The sequence below is a fragment of the Panonychus citri genome, unplaced genomic scaffold, assembly GCF_014898815.1.
Source record: "Panonychus citri isolate SS breed McGregor unplaced genomic scaffold, ASM1489881v1 Contig00111, whole genome shotgun sequence".
Taxonomy (NCBI): Eukaryota; Metazoa; Arthropoda; class Arachnida; order Trombidiformes; family Tetranychidae; genus Panonychus; species Panonychus citri.
The window spans coordinates 630,187-647,821 of NW_026515516.1; the positions used below are offsets into that span (position 1 = coordinate 630,187).

General features: G+C 29.5%; 4 protein-coding genes across 6 annotated transcripts; 2 read left to right on the plus strand and 2 right to left on the minus strand.

Annotated features, from left to right (window-relative positions):
- Positions 1–732: 732 nt before the first annotated feature.
- Positions 733–4,726, minus strand: LOC128389906 (tyrosine decarboxylase-like). 2 transcript variants are annotated; one of them, XM_053349560.1, is made up of 10 exons: positions 3,752–4,726; positions 3,508–3,661; positions 3,341–3,408; positions 3,138–3,260; positions 2,600–3,040; positions 2,437–2,504; positions 2,268–2,358; positions 2,105–2,203; positions 1,900–2,001; positions 733–1,832 (listed from the first exon to the last, which is right to left on the minus strand). In XM_053349560.1, exons 1-10 carry the CDS (start codon positions 4,562–4,564, stop codon positions 1,014–1,016), a joined length of 2,778 nt encoding a protein of 925 aa, XP_053205535.1. In that variant the 5' UTR covers positions 4,565–4,726; the 3' UTR covers positions 733–1,013. The 2 variants fall into 2 exon arrangements, with proteins under 2 accessions (XP_053205535.1, XP_053205534.1); XM_053349559.1 differs by having other exon boundaries at positions 739–1,832; positions 3,341–3,661.
- Positions 4,727–5,748: 1,022 nt separating this feature from the next.
- LOC128389918 (MAM and LDL-receptor class A domain-containing protein 1-like) lies at positions 5,749–8,686 on the plus strand. Its single transcript, XM_053349576.1, has 2 exons — positions 5,749–6,581; positions 7,285–8,686. Exons 1-2 carry the CDS (start codon positions 6,139–6,141, stop codon positions 8,195–8,197), a joined length of 1,356 nt encoding a protein of 451 aa, XP_053205551.1. The 5' UTR covers positions 5,749–6,138; the 3' UTR covers positions 8,198–8,686.
- A 129-nt stretch (positions 8,687–8,815) lies between these two features.
- LOC128389905 (tyrosine decarboxylase-like) lies at positions 8,816–13,214 on the plus strand. Of its 2 annotated transcripts, XM_053349558.1 has the most exons (10): positions 8,816–10,210; positions 10,301–10,454; positions 10,554–10,621; positions 10,696–10,818; positions 10,916–11,356; positions 11,453–11,520; positions 11,599–11,689; positions 11,754–11,852; positions 11,956–12,057; positions 12,125–13,214. In XM_053349558.1, exons 1-10 carry the CDS (start codon positions 9,413–9,415, stop codon positions 12,959–12,961), a joined length of 2,781 nt encoding a protein of 926 aa, XP_053205533.1. In that variant the 5' UTR covers positions 8,816–9,412; the 3' UTR covers positions 12,962–13,214. The 2 variants fall into 2 exon arrangements, with proteins under 2 accessions (XP_053205533.1, XP_053205532.1); XM_053349557.1 differs by having other exon boundaries at positions 10,301–10,621.
- Positions 13,215–13,297: 83 nt separating this feature from the next.
- LOC128389920 (uncharacterized) lies at positions 13,298–14,527 on the minus strand. Its single transcript, XM_053349578.1, has 2 exons — positions 13,550–14,527; positions 13,298–13,481 (listed from the first exon to the last, which is right to left on the minus strand). The coding sequence occupies exons 1-2, from the start codon at positions 14,435–14,437 to the stop codon at positions 13,338–13,340; spliced, it is 1,032 nt and encodes a 343-aa protein (XP_053205553.1). The 5' UTR covers positions 14,438–14,527; the 3' UTR covers positions 13,298–13,337.
- Positions 14,528–17,635: the final 3,108 nt, after the last annotated feature.

The following is a 17,635-nucleotide window of genomic DNA, read 5'->3' on the forward strand; positions in this document are numbered from 1 at the left end:
TAGAACTACTTTGAAATATAATGAATCAACGATGGAACCACAATTAACATTGAACCTTCCAATGTTACTGTTTATCACAATTTACTTGATCACATTAGAGCAATTCGATTGAAGTTTAATCAATGCTACGATTTGGTTACTAAATTAAGGATATTAATGGATCCATGTTTACTTGGAGTCTTCATTCAATATACTCATTTTTTAGCCTTTGAAACTTATATGAGCATATTTGAATATAACAATTTAGGCTTGAAAATGTTGCAATTTAATTTCATCTGCGCTTTTATTTCATCATTGGTGACAATGTTTTATGTCGCTTATCCGATTGTCGCAACTCACTGTGTATCTGTTCAATCATATTCAAAGATTTACTCTTTATCATTTCATGATAAAATTAGTAAATCATTCGAACTATTAAATGAGGTAAGATTTTCATTAACTGTATTATCTTAACTGATTTTTATTCACTTGTTGGTCCTTTTTGTGATTAGGTTACATTTTTTACCAATCGTATCGATAGAAAGGATCTCGGATTTTCTTGTGGTGGGTTTTTCATGATAACACCTGAATTCATAACTTCGGTGGTCACTATTATTTTCACCATTGTTATTGCGACTCCTTCGTTTGCTAATTGAAAATCAATGGATATCTCAATGTTTACTAATAGCTGTCAATAATATAATAACAACAACAAGAGAGAGAGAGAGAGAGAGAGAGAGAATTTAATGTAACGAAAAAGTTTTTATTAGTCTAAATCAACAGCAATTAAACTTCATTTTATTTTGAAATAACATAACAATTGTACTGGTTTTAAATTTCAAATAAATTCACTCTTAATCACCAATTAAGATGTAACAATCAATAGATAATCTGATTAACAGTTAATAACAATCAACAACAAGAATAAATATGTAATAATTATAACGGTTTGCGTAAATTGTGAGTTAAATTGGAGAAACATTGTAACGATTAAGAGAAAAACAATTGATTAGAATTTCCTGGTGATTTGTTGATTAAATTGGGGATAAAATTCCAGTGTCTTTATCATCATTTTGATCTGAAGAGGATGAAAGAGCCTTGACGATCTTTGGATTATAAAGTTTAGGGTCAGAAACCATTCGAACAAAGAAACTCCGTCGATATTTGAGACTGGAATTGATCTTACGATCGAAGACAATAACTTCGTCATTCATTTCATCTTCCGTATCTTTCTTTGTCTCTTCTTCTTCATCATCCTCGTCATCATAATCATCATCTTCTTCTTCCTCAGCTTCATCTTTATCTTTATTTTTGTCTTCATCTTTACTATTATCCTTTTCTTCACTGTCATTATTATTATTCTCGTCGTCTTCAATTAATCCTAAGGATTTGTTAATTGTCTCAACTGTAGTTGATTTAGACAAATTGTTAGTATGATCATTGTGGTTGTTGGAATTGTTGATTCTATTTTCATCTAATTGTTTCAATGATGAAATTGAATTCGATGTCGATAATGAAGATAAAGTTGATTCTTGTTTCGAGAGAGACTTTTGTTTCTCTACTCCTCCTCCTCCTCCTCCGGTTCCATGAGATATTGAGTGTTGACGATGACGATGTGAGTGAGAACGAGAGTGTGAATGAGATGCTTCTGATTCTGATTCAATGATTCTCAATAAATTTGACGAAAATTGTGAAATTATCTCATAAGATGAATTAATATCTTCTTCAGTTGCATGTTGAGAGCAGACACAAAATCGTATCACGTATTTATTTCCTAAATTAGCAGGAACCATGTGCATCTCACCCGAAGCATTGATCGATGATAATAACTTTTTATTCAATGTATCAGATCCCTGAGTTAATCAAAAAAAGTGTTCACAATTAATCAAAGTACCGAGAAACTGAGTGACCAAGACTCACCTTTAATCGGAAACAAACAAGACCGAAAATAACTTGATTCATGATCTCGAATCTTTCATCTTGTCTCATTAGATTTTCAAACTTCTTGGCCAATCGAACATGCTAATTGTTCAAGTTTAACACCACAAAAGGTCAAATGGTTAACAATTAGTTTATTTCTACTCATTACTACCAATCTACTAATTAGAAAGCTTGAAATACTTACATTTCGAATATACTTTTGTAATCCTTCAATTCCATAATTACGAACAACAAACCATAACTTCAATGAACGAAATCGTCGACTCAAAGGTATTCCCCAGTGCTGATTGTTTGTTTCAAGAGACAACAATTACTTTCAATTGTTTCATTAATTGTTAATAACTTACTCGATAATCAATTGCTTTATCTGAATAACTGTGTTGTAAATACAAAGGATCAACAACCAAAGCTTGAGTCAATTTGAATCTATCAGTTACCCTGATGGTCAATAGAAGATTAATTTATGAGAAATATTAATAATAATATGAATGATTTGTGATAAAAATTTATAATTACCATAATAATGAACAATCAAAATTGATCAACATCCATTTATTTGGATTCATATTAAAAGATGAAGCGAGCTAATGAAATGAAATTATATCCAACCAATCAAATATTAGTTTAATTGTTTCTTATTCTTATTTATATTTATTTTGTATTTCTAAATAATATTCACCTCGACTCCTTTTAGAAGATATTGAAATTCTGGACAAATCAATGAGCTTCCTCCATAAGCAGCATCCACATGTAACCAGATTCCGTATTTCTGACAAACTACACCAACTGAATCAATTGGATCAACCGAACAACAAGAAGTCGATCCCAATGTGATACAAGCCCAAAAAGGAATCAAACCTTGACTTTTGTCTTCGACAATCGATCGTTCAAGTAGATCAGGTCTCATTCGAAATTGATCATCAGTGTCTAATATTCGTAGTTTAACAAATCCAATCATCGCCGCTTTCTCGACAGACGAATGAGCCTCTTTCGAGCAATAAGCAATCAGTTTACCAAGAATATCGGTGTCTTTAACATTAGGCTCTTGTTTCTTTGCTTGTTTAACTGCTTCGTAACGAGCGGCTAAAAGAGTCACCAAAATACATTCAGATGCTGATCCCTATTGAGAGATTATCAGTATTCATTCATTAGATTGTTACACGTTTTATCAAGACAATCAGTTAATCAGTTGATCAGTTGATCATTTAATCAATTACCTCAATTACTCCTCCACCTTTACTATTTTCAGCAAAGCAAAGAAACTTTTCTGGAAGCCCAATGGCCTTTCCCATCCAATCCAACATGATTGTCTCAAGTTCAGTACATGAAGGTGAAGCTGCCTAAGAATATGAATCGACAAATATGTTAACCTCTATCACGATCACTATCCTCTTCCTGTGAGAAAGAGTAACAATCTTACCCATGAGAATCCAATACATGAGATCGCATCAGTCAACATATCAGCAAGAATTGACGGATAACTATTTCCTGCAGGAAAATAAGCATTAAATCTCGGGTGTTGCCAATGAGTAATTCCAGGCATAATTAAGGAATTAAAATCATCCATAATTTTATCCCATTTTTCACCTTTTAATGGAGCATCAGTAGGTAATTGTGGAGACAAATAACCAGGCTCAACATTCGGAGTCACTCGCAATTTATCAATTGTATCCAGATAATTAGCGATATAATCAACCATCTCTTTACCAACGATTCTCCATTCACAGGAATCCATTCCAAACTAATCCACAATTCATTAGTTATTCATAGTTTTCATCAATTCCATCATTACTAGTCAATGATTACTAATCAATGATCGTTAATTACTCACCTTTTGATCGGATAATGGACAACATTTAGAGAAATTTAATTCTCTTTCTCTTTCTCTTTCTGCTCCTTCTTCGTCTCGATCCTCTTCTTGTTCGTCGTCTTGATTGTTACCAAATTGTGATACAGAATCACACTGATCAATTTCATCTTCATCTTCATCTTCATCATTTTTTCCATTTCCATTTCCATTTCTGTTTCTATTCTTAGAACCACAATTATCTCCATAAATTATTGTATTATCTTCATTAATCTTTATCTTTGTAACTCTTTTACCCTTTGATTTTTTATCTTCAACTTTAATCCAACTTGAATCAGAACCACAATCACTTTGATTACTTTTAATTAAACTTCCATTTAATTTACACGAACAAACACAATTTTCATCATGATGATTCATCTTATTACTATTATTCTGATTACCTGTTGATCTAAATATATCACCGATTAAATTACTTAAAGTTGATGAAATTTTTCGAGATCTTTCACTTTCACTTTTACTTTTACTTTTATCTTTGATATTATCACTTTTTATCAATTTACTATAACAATTAACTACTACTGATGAGGTTGTTAATGGTTTGGATGAATATGATGATGATGATGCGGATGCGGATTCGGATGTAGTAACAATTAATTGTTTCTTTAAATCACTTTTAATATTTTCCTTTTGGATTGTCGATTCTTTTAATAACAAACTTTCATCAATCAATTCATCCGTTGATTGTTGTTGTTGTTGATTTAATAGTTCATTTAGACTCGATTTACTATTGAATAAATAATAACAACAATTTCCAAATAATCTTGAATAACACATTAACCAATCACCTTATTTATATGTAAATCAATCAATTTATCATTCAAATTACATGATGATTATAATGAAAAGTCAAAATATCACGACCATCGTCACTATCATAATCATAATCATCATCAACCAATCAACTAATCAACTAAAACATCAACAATTAAAAGGTAATTGTAAGGTTTTAACTTTACTCTGAATGGGAATAAAAAAGTTCCTCTTTGTAAAAACTGATCTTGAAAGAGTCAAAATAATTTTTGTTTATCAATAGTATAAAAAAACTGATCATCATCATGATAAAGAAGATGAAGATTATGATGAGAGATGGAGATGATGATGATGATCGGTGATGGGAGGTGATGATAATAATAATAAAGAAGAGAATATAATAATAATAATAATAGGTTGACATTCCTTACAGAATATAAATAATAGACCAGCCACTCATCATCATTTTCATCCTCATCTTTTGTTATCCATTAACCTGCATCATCATCTTTATCCCTCTCTCTCTATATCAACCTCATCATGATCATCTCGTTATTATCAATGGAAATGATCCTCATAGGTTTCAATTAAAAAAGCAGAATTCGAGCCTTTCGAGTTGGAGAATTCATTTTCCAGGCAAAATTATCATAATTTTTCATTCCAATCATTTTTCATCATCTAATTGATTCTTTTGATGATATTTTACTTTTCCGAGGACAAATTTACAATCTAATTTAATCCTAACCCAATTAATCCATTCATCACAATTAGTTAATTACATTTGCGAACTGTTTATTGATGTTAATAGCTGTTTAATCTGGTTATGATTTATTGGTTTGTCTGCAATTCTGTATTAATTGTTTGCTGATTGTCTGTTTGTATGGATAATCAAATTTGATTTAGTTTTAAATGGGTGACCAATTAATTGTTTACTTGATTATTGGTTTAAATGATTAACATATTGTGATTATGAAATTTACTGATTGTTGTTGTTGTTTAAGGTAATTTCAGGTTACTGATCTAATTTAATTGTTATACTTTTAATTTACTTCAATTTGAGTGATTAAATTGTTTTATTACTTTTGCTTACTAAGTTTTTTTTTCCTCATTCATTTGACAACAATTTATTGATTTAGTTGCCAAGTTACAATTAACTGTTTTATTTATCAATTTAATCACAATTTGAATCACGGAAACTGTGAAGATGAGCTAATTGTGATTAATTAATGTTGATTAACTACCTCTTAAAGTGTAACCACTGCCAAGGTAAAAATTTGATTAAAAATATAATCATTGTGATAGTTAATTGATTTGATTTAAGTAGTTAATCAACAATAAACAATTTACGTTTCCAACAAATTGTAATTATTTAATTGTGATCATTAGTGTTGTTGTTTTCAATTTCTGATTAACAACAATTGTAACTGATTAACTATCCTGTCGTTAATTGTAAATCATTTAACTCTCATAAATTGTCAATTCATCAATCATACTAATTACAATCAACAAGAATTACATATTAATCAAGTTTGTTTTGAAAATCATTAATATTAACTAATTATTTTCTTTGATAGATTTTTTCATTTCAACAATTAACTATGTTATTAATCAATGTGATTTTGTTACTGGTCACAATTGGATTACAATTGAATTTAATTGTGTCCATTGTTTTATCATCAAATCAACAAATTATTGAATTGTCAACTTCAAGTGAAAATAAAATTAACTTAATCAACGATTGGACCAATTCAACAATCCCTTCAAATCAAATTAATTACACAACTTCCTGGTTAACTGGTGACAATTTAAAGTGTAACATTCAATTGGAAACTAATTATGGTGTAATAGTCAATGGATATACAGTTAATAAGTTAATTGTTTGGTATCAAGTTGAAGGTTCACCAGCAATTCAACTATGGATGGATTCAAATGAGAAATTGAATCTTTTTTCAAGGGAATACTCAATTGATTTACCATTAATTAGGAATAATTTATTCCGACTAATTATCAATTTCCAATCAAATCAACCCCTTAATTATGTGTAAGTTGTTAATTTTAACTCTAAACAATTAGACCTTTGATAACCTTTACAATTGGAACTGTGGTCTGTCATTGATTTATCTGATTGTTCAACTAATTGCTGATTGAAATCAACAATCAACCTAATCAATGTCTAGTTGATATTCTAGTTGATCATCAGAAACAGTTTAATTGTTGTTGATTTTGAGTCTTATTATTTGTAATTGATTTTTATTTCTCACTGTTCCTGTTGACCATTGATTGTCTTGAATCATTTTTACTGATTATTGTTTTGATTCTGTGTCCATCTCTTGACCACAGTTAATTGGTAATAGAGATTCAATTGTTTAAATTATCAAGTTTACCACTTGATTGTTGTCAAACAAACCACAGGTATCACTTATATTAACTTGATGATCAACAGATGATTTCTCATTCAAGTACATCTCTTGTCACTGTGAACCTTAAGAGTGACCATTGTCCATGTTTATATAGATCTAGTGGTCATTCATATTGTATTTGGGACAAGAAAATTAAACTTACAATTCAACAGAAACAAGATTAATTGTTGTCCAACATTTACCACCATATCATCACTCAAAAGTTAATTAAGTTTACATATTTGATATTCAATTGTGTCCTTTGTACTTGGTCATCAACTGGTCAAATCGTTAATATTTCTTAATTGTTAACAATTTTTTTTCTTACTTCTCTCAACAATCTAGTCCACAATTAATCAAACGACTTGAGGTTGACCTTTGTTGGCATACTTATCAACCATGTCCAGTACTTTCCTGCTTGACCAATGGAAGTCACAATGAAGTTTCTTGTACCTTCAATCCAAACCTTTCATTTAATTGTTCAACCGGAGGTCTTTGTATTCATCGAGATGAAGTTTGTGACTATGAGATTAATTGTCCTGATTCAAGTGATGAAATTAATTGTGACTCTTCATCGAGTGTTGATTCAAATTTGATCGCAAATGATGATGATAATGATTCTAATACAATTAACAATAATTCACAATCAATTTCCAGTCTGAGATGTTCATTTGAAGATGATTATTGCTCATGGAAACCGATGGTTATTAAATCAACCAATGAATTCTGCCCATGGAAAAATTGTTCACAAAATGATTCTCAAGGTTTAATTAGGACAATTTCCTCTAATTCACTGACCGATGGGCCAACATTTGACCACACACTAGGCACTTCTAGTGGTCACTATCTAATACTCAAAGCAAAAAGTAAATCAAGAAAAAGTATCGGCTCAATTGGCACTTTAATGCCCATTGGAGGTTATTGTAAATTAATATTTTACTATTTGACCAATAGTCACTCTGGTCAAGTATTAATTAGGTCAAGTGAAAATTCATCTTCACTTAATCCATTTTCTACTATCGAAGTTGTTCATTTGGAATGGGAGAAATCTTTATTTACTCGAGTCGAAGTCGAAATTGACCTCGGCTCACCTGGTGAATACCTGTTCCTTGTGGCAATGGTCAAGGGAGAGCAAAACTCAACCCTGGCTATCGATGACCTTTACTTTACCAAAGGATGTTATCCAATCCCGAGTCCATCAACATCTAGTCAACCCTTGACATTATCTTCATCATCAACAACTTTTACCTCATCATAAACAATTAATTGATTAATTAGAGGATAGACTGAATTTGTTGTTGTTGTTTTCACATTTATTATTTGGGTTACCATAAAAGTGAATAATCAAAATTGATAATCAACATAATTATTTGTTAGGATTCAATTTGATTGAACAATTAAGCAATGAGCAGGAAGATGATCAAAGGGATGACGATGATTTAATAAATGATGACAATATGAGATAATTAATATTTTAACCTCAATTTTTTACTCTATGATGAGAGACAACAAGCAAAGTTTCAAATTCTCAGCTGAATTTTGATATTTAATTTTCTGAATTCCATCAAATTGAAAAAACTACAATTAGTTTGATAATCAGCCAATCAAGTTGTGAAAAAAACTGTTATTAATTATCAAATTGGGATGTTAATCACCTCAATCAATTAATTTTATATTCCTCAAATCAAACATCTAATAAATATCTTTAATCATTTCGTAAAAGTAAATAAATTACTTGATAATGTAACTTGGTCACTATTAACCAATCAATCAATTTTATTAGATTTTAAATAATCATTAACAGTTAAGAATCAGTTTAAATTATGATGAAACGTTTTTTTGCCAATGTCACCAACTGGATCAATGGGACAATCAAATAGATTGCTCAAGCTTATATATTGAATAGCAATGTATTATTAAAGACGAAGATGATTATGATGATTATGATGATGACGAGGATGAGGATGAGGATGCTGAATGATATCATGATGGGGAAGGTGGGAGGGTAAATATGCTGGGAGGTGGAGTGGGAGGTTGTGCAGGTTAATAGATAACAATAGATTATAAGTGTTGGATCATTTTATTTATATCGTGTTTGGAATGTCAAGCCTATGGTATTTATCCTTTTATTTGTCATCATCTCTCATCATAATCTTCATCTTCTTTATCATGATGATGATGATGATCAGTTTTTTTTATACTATTGATAAACAAAAATTATTTTGACTCTTTCAAGATCAGTTTTTACAAAGAGGAACTTTTTTATTCCCATTCAGAGTAAAGTTAAAACCTTACAATTACCTTTGTCTAATATTATATTTACCTTTTAATTGTTGATGTTTTAGTTGATTAGTTGATGATGATTATGATTATGATAGTGACGATGGTCGTGATATTTTGACTTTTCATCATAATCATCATGTAATTTGAATGATAAATTTATTGATTTACATATAAATAAGGTGATTGGTTAATGTGTTATTCAAGATTATTTGGAAATTGTTGTTATTATTTATTCAATAGTAAATCGAGTCTAAATGAACTATTAAATCAACAACAACAACAATCAACGGATGAATTGATTGATGAAAGTTTGTTATTAAAAGAATCGACAATCCAAAAGGAAAATATTAAAAGTGATTTAAAGAAACAATTAATTGTTACTACATCTGAATCATCATCATGTTCATCCAAACCATTAACAACCTCATCAGTAGTAGTTAATTGTTATAGTAAATTGATAAAAAGTGATAATATCAAAGATAAAAGTAAAAGTAAAAGTGAAAGTGAAAGATCTCGAAAAATTTCATCAACTTTAAGTAATTTAATCGGTGATATATTTAGATCAACAGGTAATCAGAATAATAGTAATAAGATGAATCATCATGATGAAAATTGTGTTTGTTCGTGTAAATTAAATGGAAGTTTAATTAAAAGTAATCAAAGTGATTGTGGTTCTGATTCAAGTTGGATTAAAGTTGAAGATAAAAAATCAAAGGGTAAAAGAGTTACAAAGATAAAGATTAATGAAGATAATACAATAATTTATGGAGATAATTGTGGTTCTAAGAATAGAAACAGAAATGGAAATGGAAATGGAAAAAATGATGAAGATGAAGATGAAGATGAAATTGATCAGTGTGATTCTGTATCACAATTTGGTAACAATCAAGAAGACGAACAAGAAGAGGATGGAGACGAAGAAGGAGCAGAAAGAGAAAGAGAAAGAGAATTAAATTTCTCTAAATGTTGTCCATCATCCGATCAAAAGGTGAGTAATTAACGATCATTGATGAGTAATCATTGACTAGTAATGATGGAATTTATGAAAACTATGAATAACTAATGAATTGTGGAATAGTTTGGAATGGATTCCTGTGAATGGAGAATCGTTGGTAAAGAGATGGTTGATTATATCGCTAATTATCTGGATACAATTGATAAATTGCGAGTGACTCCGAATGTTGAGCCTGGTTATTTGTCTCCACAATTACCTACTGATGCTCCATTAAAAGGTGAAAAATGGGATAAAATTATGGATGATTTTAATTCCTTAATTATGCCTGGAATTACTCATTGGCAACACCCGAGATTTAATGCTTATTTTCCTGCAGGAAATAGTTATCCGTCAATTCTTGCTGATATGTTGACTGATGCGATCTCATGTATTGGATTCTCATGGGTAAGATTCTTACTCTTTCTTACAGGAAGAGGATAGTGATAGAGGTTAACATATTTGTCGATTCATATTATTAGGCAGCTTCACCTTCATGTACTGAACTTGAGACAATCATGTTGGATTGGATGGGAAAGGCCATTGGGCTTCCAGAAAAGTTTCTTTGCTTTGCTGAAAATAGTAAAGGTGGAGGAGTAATTGAGGTAATTGATTAAATGATCAACTGATCAACTGATTAACTGATTGTCTTGATAAAACGTGTAACAATCTAATGAATGAATACTGATAATCTCTCAATAGGGATCAGCATCTGAATGTATTTTGGTGACTCTTTTAGCCGCTCGTTACGAAGCAGTTAAACAAGCAAAGAAACAAGAGCCTTATGTTAAAGACACCGATATTCTTGGTAAACTGATTGCTTATTGCTCGAAAGAGGCTCATTCGTCTGTCGAGAAAGCGGCGATGATTGGATTTGTTAAACTACGAATATTGGACACTGATGATCAATTTCGAATGAGACCTGATCTACTTGAACGATCGATTGTCGAAGACAAAAGTCAAGGTTTGATTCCTTTTTGGGCTTGTATCACATTGGGATCGACTTCTTGTTGTTCGGTTGATCCAATTGATTCAGTTGGTGTAGTTTGTCAGAAATACGGAATCTGGTTACATGTGGATGCTGCTTATGGAGGAAGCTCATTGATTTGTCCAGAATTTCAATATCTACTAAAAGGAGTCGAGGTGAATATTATTTAGAAATATAAAATAAATATAAATAAGAATAAGAAACAATTAAAACTAATATTTGATTGGTTGAATATAATTTCATTTCATTAGCTCGCTTCATCTTTTAATATGAATCCAAATAAATGGATGTTGATCAATTTTGATTGTTCATTATTATGGTAATTATAAATTTTTATCACAAATCATTCATATTATTATTAATATTTTTCATAAATTAATTTTCTATTGACCATCAGGGTAACTGATAGATTCAAATTGACCCAAGCTTTGGTTGTTGATCCTTTGTATTTACAACACAGTTATTCAGATAAAGCAATTGATTATCGAGTAAGTTATTAACAATTAATGAAACAATTGAAAGTAATTGTTGTCTCTTGAAACAAACAATCAGCACTGGGGAATACCTTTGAGTCGACGATTTCGTTCATTGAAGTTATGGTTTGTTGTTCGTAATTATGGAATTGAAGGATTACAAAAGTATATTCGAAATGTAAGTATTTCAAGCTTTCTAATTAGTAGATTGGTAGTAATGAGTAGAAATAAACTAATTGTTAACCATTTGACCTTTTGTGGTGTTAAACTTGAACAATTAGCATGTTCGATTGGCCAAGAAGTTTGAAAATCTAATGAGACAAGATGAAAGATTCGAGATCATGAATCAAGTTATTTTCGGTCTTGTTTGTTTCCGATTAAAGGTGAGTTTTGGTCACTCAGTTTCTCGGTACTTTGATTAATTGTAATCACTTTGTTTGATTCACTCAGGGATCGGATACATTGAATAAAAAGTTATTATCATCGATCAATGCTTCGGGTGAGATGCACATGGTTCCTGCTAATTTAGGAAATAAATACGTGATACGATTTTGTGTCTGCTCTCAACATGCAACTGAAGAAGATATTAATTCATCTTATGAGATAATTTCACAATTTTCGTCAAATTTATTGAGAATCATTGAATCAGAATCAGAAGCATCTCATTCACACTCTCGTTCTCACTCACATCGTCATCGTCAACACTCAATATCTCATGGAACCGGAGGAGGAGGAGGAGGAGGAGTAGAGAAACAAAAGTCTCTCTCGAAACAAGAATCAACTTTATCTTCATTATCGACATCGAATTCAATTTCATCATTGAAACAATTAGATGAAAATAGAATCAACAATTCCAACAACCACAATGATCATACTAACAATTTGTCTAAATCAACTACAGTTGAGACAATTAACAAATCCTTAGGATTAATTGAAGACGACGAGAATAATAATAATAATGACAGTGAAGAAAAGGATCATAGTAAAGATGAAGACAAAAATAAAGACAAAAATAAAGATAAAGATGAAGCTGAGGAAGAAGAAGATGATGATTATGATGACGAGGATGAAGAAGAAGAAGAGACAAAGAAAGACACGGAAGATGAAATGAATGACGAAGTTATTGTCTTCGATCGTAAGATCAATTCCAGTCTCAAATATCGACGGAGTTTCTTTGTTCGAATGGTTTCTGACCCTAAACTTTATAATCCAAAGATCGTCAAGGCTCTTTCGTCCTCTTCAGATCAAAATGATGATAAAGACACTGGAATTTTATCCCCAATCTAATCAACAAATCACCAGGAAATTCTAATCAATTGTTTTTCTCTTAATTGTTACAATGTTTCTCCAATTTAACTTACAATTTACGCAAACCGTTATAATTATTACATATTTATTCTTGTTGTTGATTGTTATTAACTGTTAATCAGATTATCTATTGATTGTTACATCTTAATTGGTGATTAAGAGTGAATTTATTTGAAATTTAAAACCAGTACAATTGTTATGTTATTTCAAAATAAAATGAAGTTTAATTGCTGTTGATTTAGACTAATAAAAACTTTTTCGTTACATTAAATTCTGTCTCTCTCTCTCTCTCTCTCTTGTTGTTGTTATTATATTATTGTCAACTATTAGTAAACATTAAGATATCCATTGATTTTCAATTAGCAAACGAAGGAGTCGCAATAACAATGGTGAAAATAATAGTGACCACCGAAGTTATGAATTCAGGTGTGATCATGAAAAACCCACCACAAGAAAATCCAAGATCCTTTCTATCGATACGATTGGCAAACAATGTAACCTAATCATAAAAAGGACCAACAAGTGAATAAAAATCAGTTAAGATAATACAGTTAATGAAAATCTTACCTCATTTAATAGTTCGAATGATTTACTAATTTTATCATGAAATGATAAAGAGTAAATCTTTGAATATGATTGAACAGATACACAGTGAGTTTCAACGATTGGATAAGTCATACAAATTATTGTCGAAAATGATAAAATAGTATCAGTGATGAAATTAAATTGCAACATTTTTAAGCTTAAGTTATGATATTCAAAGATACAATTATAAATGTTTTTCGCTAAAAAATGAGTATATTGAATGAAGACTCCAAGTAAACATGGATCCATCAATATCCTTAATTTAGTAACCAAATCGTAGCATTGATTAAACTTCAATCGAATTGCTCTAATGTGATCAAGTAAATTGTGATCATACAAATGTTTATCGATTGATGAGATTTGAATGTTGATGAAATGATAAACAGTTTGGGCGATTAATGAACAATCAACGATGATCAATTCATTTAAAAAAAAGTTACCAATCAAAATTAATCTTCTAATTATTCTTATATAAAAGACTAACCCAATGTGAGACGTTCTAGTTGAGTTAATTGTTGTTGAATTGTAATCGAAAACAATCAAATAATAATCGTAATCAGTATAATAAATAGAGTAAGAAACTGCATCGATTGCAAGAGCAAAAACTGCATTAATAATTATGATTGTTTCGTAAACTTTACGTTTGCGAAGTAAACAATTAACGATTTGTTGACCTTCAGTCAATTTTATCCATTGATCGTTAATTGTTGAGATGAATTGTTTTGTGAAATAGAAATGAAATATTATAAACGTATAGATTTCAATTGAGATAAACAGTAACATTGGAAGATTCAATGTTAATTGTGGTTCCAACGTTGATTCATTATATTTCAAAGTAGTTCTTGAATCAAGAGCTACAATTAACATCATGATCAGAAATAAACTGTTTCCAATTAACCCATTTGAAACTGAAACGATTGAATAATATTTTGTTCCGATTGATGAGAATATAACTTGAGGTGAATTAGTTGATTGTGGTGATCGATTATCAATACTAAATGACTGGTTTTGATTAGACGATCGATTAACAATATTAGATATTTGGCTCAGATAGTTGTTCATTGTTAACAGGTTAAACTTAAGTTGAAACTGCACTAAAATTGATACTAATTTTGTACAACCAAACATTGAAAAAATGAAAGTTTTAAATTTTTAAATATCAAGTAAATTTTACAACTGAAATAATTAAATGAATAATTTACTAATATTGATAATCATAAATATTTTTGAAATATTGATTACAACAACAATATTATCTAGAGCAATTGATTTACTAATGAATAACTTAAATAAGTTTGAGTAGTTAACAAAAGACCATCTCTGGGCCACAAAAGTGTCCACTCTGGACCAATGATGGTATAAATATTGGAACTATCCACAGTCTAATCAACGAATAATCAGAAAATTCTAATCAATTGTTTTCTCCTTAATTGGCACAATATCATTAATTTAATTCTAAACTTAAGAAAGTTGTTATAATTGGGACATTTTTATTCTGGTTGTTGATTGTTGTTAATAACTGTTGATCATCTATAGACTCTTACATCTTAATTGGTGAATTTATTTGAAATTCTAAATCCAGTAAAATTGTTATGTTATTACAAAATGGAATGAAATTTAATATCTGTTAATTTAGATCAATAAAATCTTATAAAATGAAACTTTTGCTTGATTATAAAAGTATTTTGATGTTCATTGGTTTCTAATTAGCAAACGAAGGAGTCGCAATAACAATGGTGAAAATAATAGTGACCACCGAAGTTATGAATTCAGGTGTGATCATGAAAAACCCACCACAAGAAAATCCAAGATCCTTTCTATCAATACGATTAATCAACAATGTAATCTGTTTATAATTGTAAAAAACAAACAAGTGAATGAAAGTCAAATAAGATGTGTTCACTAGAATTTTCATAGAGAATAACATAAAAAATTTTCGAAAATTTGGGAACTTTTTTTCAAAATTTAATTGTTTAAAAACCTTTCATCAGAATTTTTTCAAATTTTTCATGAATGTAGATGAATAGCTGAACTTTCATTTGATATAATTTAATCAATTGTAAACAATCAGAGAGAAGCAAAAAAAAGACCCAAACTTTTTGTCAAATTCTAGTGAACACATCTTAGTATTATAAGATAATTACCTCATTTAATATTTCGTCCGATTTTCTAACTTTACCATTAAACGATAAAGAGTAAATCGTTGAATATGATTGAACAGATAGACAATGAGTTTCGACAATTGGATATGTGATATAAATCATTATCGCCAATGATAAGACAGTTTCAACGATGACACCAAACTGAATGATACCATATCTTAATTTATCATATGTGAATACACATTTATAAATGTTGGTGCTTAAAAAATAAGTATAATAAATGAAGACTCCAAGTAGTAAACATGGATCCATGAATATCCTTAATTTAGTAACCAAATCGTAGCACCGATTGAACTTTACTCGAATTGATCTAATGTGATCAAGTAAATTGTGATCATTTGAATGTCCAATGTCAATTGATGAGATTTGAATGTTGATGAAATGATAAATAGTTTGGGCGATTAATGAACAATCAACGATGATCAATTGATTTAGAAAGAAATTAACTAACAGACTAAATCTTTGTAAGATTTTTATATAATAGGTTAATTTAATTTGAATCATTTTGGTTGAGTTAATTGTTGTTACATTGTAATTGGAAACTAGTAAATAATAATCACGATCAGTATAATAAATTGAGTAAGTGATTAGCATGGCTGTAAGAATTAAAACTGCGAAGATTAATATAATTGTTTGGTAAATTTTGCGATTACTGTGTAAGTAATTAACAAATTGTTGACCCTGATGGTCGATTAGCTTTAACCATGATGAGTTAATTGTTGAGATGAAGTTTATTGTGAAATAGAAATGAAATTTTGAAGTGGTGAAAATTTCAATCAAGATGTACAATAGAAATGGCAAATCCAGTGTTAATTGTGGTTCCATCGTTGATTCATTAAATTTCAAAGTTATTTTAGCATCGAGAGCTTTTATCAATATTATTATCAGAAATAAACTGTTTCCAATTAACCCATTTGAAACTGAAACGATTGAATAATATTTTGTTCCGATTGATGTGAATATAACTTGAGGTGGATTAGTTGATTGTGATGATTGATTATCAATATTAAAGAGTTGATTTTGATAACTGTTCATTGTTAACAACTTTAAACTTCAGATTGAACTCGAAACTGAACAAAAAATTGATACAATTGCACGAATTGTGTATCAAATGATTAAAATAATCAAAGTTTTAAATTTTTAAATATCAAGGAAATTGAATAATTAACTATTAATAATTAGACTGATTCTCAATATTTCATTATCGAATTGATCATATCTTTAATTGCCACCAATTAATTTAGTGATTCAATTAAAAACTAATTTCTTTTTAATATCATACAATGAAAGGTTTAGATTGACTAATTGTAATAAAATTGATTAAAAATTGATAATTAAGCCATTAATTGTTCATGGTCGTTTAAATCAATTGATCTGAGTACAAACTCAGACTTCACCTGAATCACCATGATCTCTGAACTTATCGTGAGTAATATTTATATTTTAGCTTGTTGATTACCCGAACGATCATAATTATCCGGTTAATTACAGTTAACAATTAAGGTTTTCTATCTAAAAGAATCGAGAAAAATTTTTAGCCTTTGACTTGTATTTTAATTCACAAATTATGAATTATGATTGAAAAATGTTTCTTGTTGATTAAACAATCAACTTATAAAAAATAAATTGTATCATCATGTTTATTTGATTGTAATCAGGATTAATTGAAATGGGATTTGGTTTATAATAATTTGATTTATTGAGCAAAATGAAATCATTTTTAACAATTAAAAATTAAACATTATCCTATTTCAAATGTTTCATTTTAAGAACCAGAATTACAGTTAACTTTTAAACATCACAATAATCAATAATTAATGAAGATGATTAAATCCTTTTAATTACAATTTGGTTTCATTAGCTGATTGTTTTTACTTCATATTTTTGTGGTTAATTGATTGTAAAT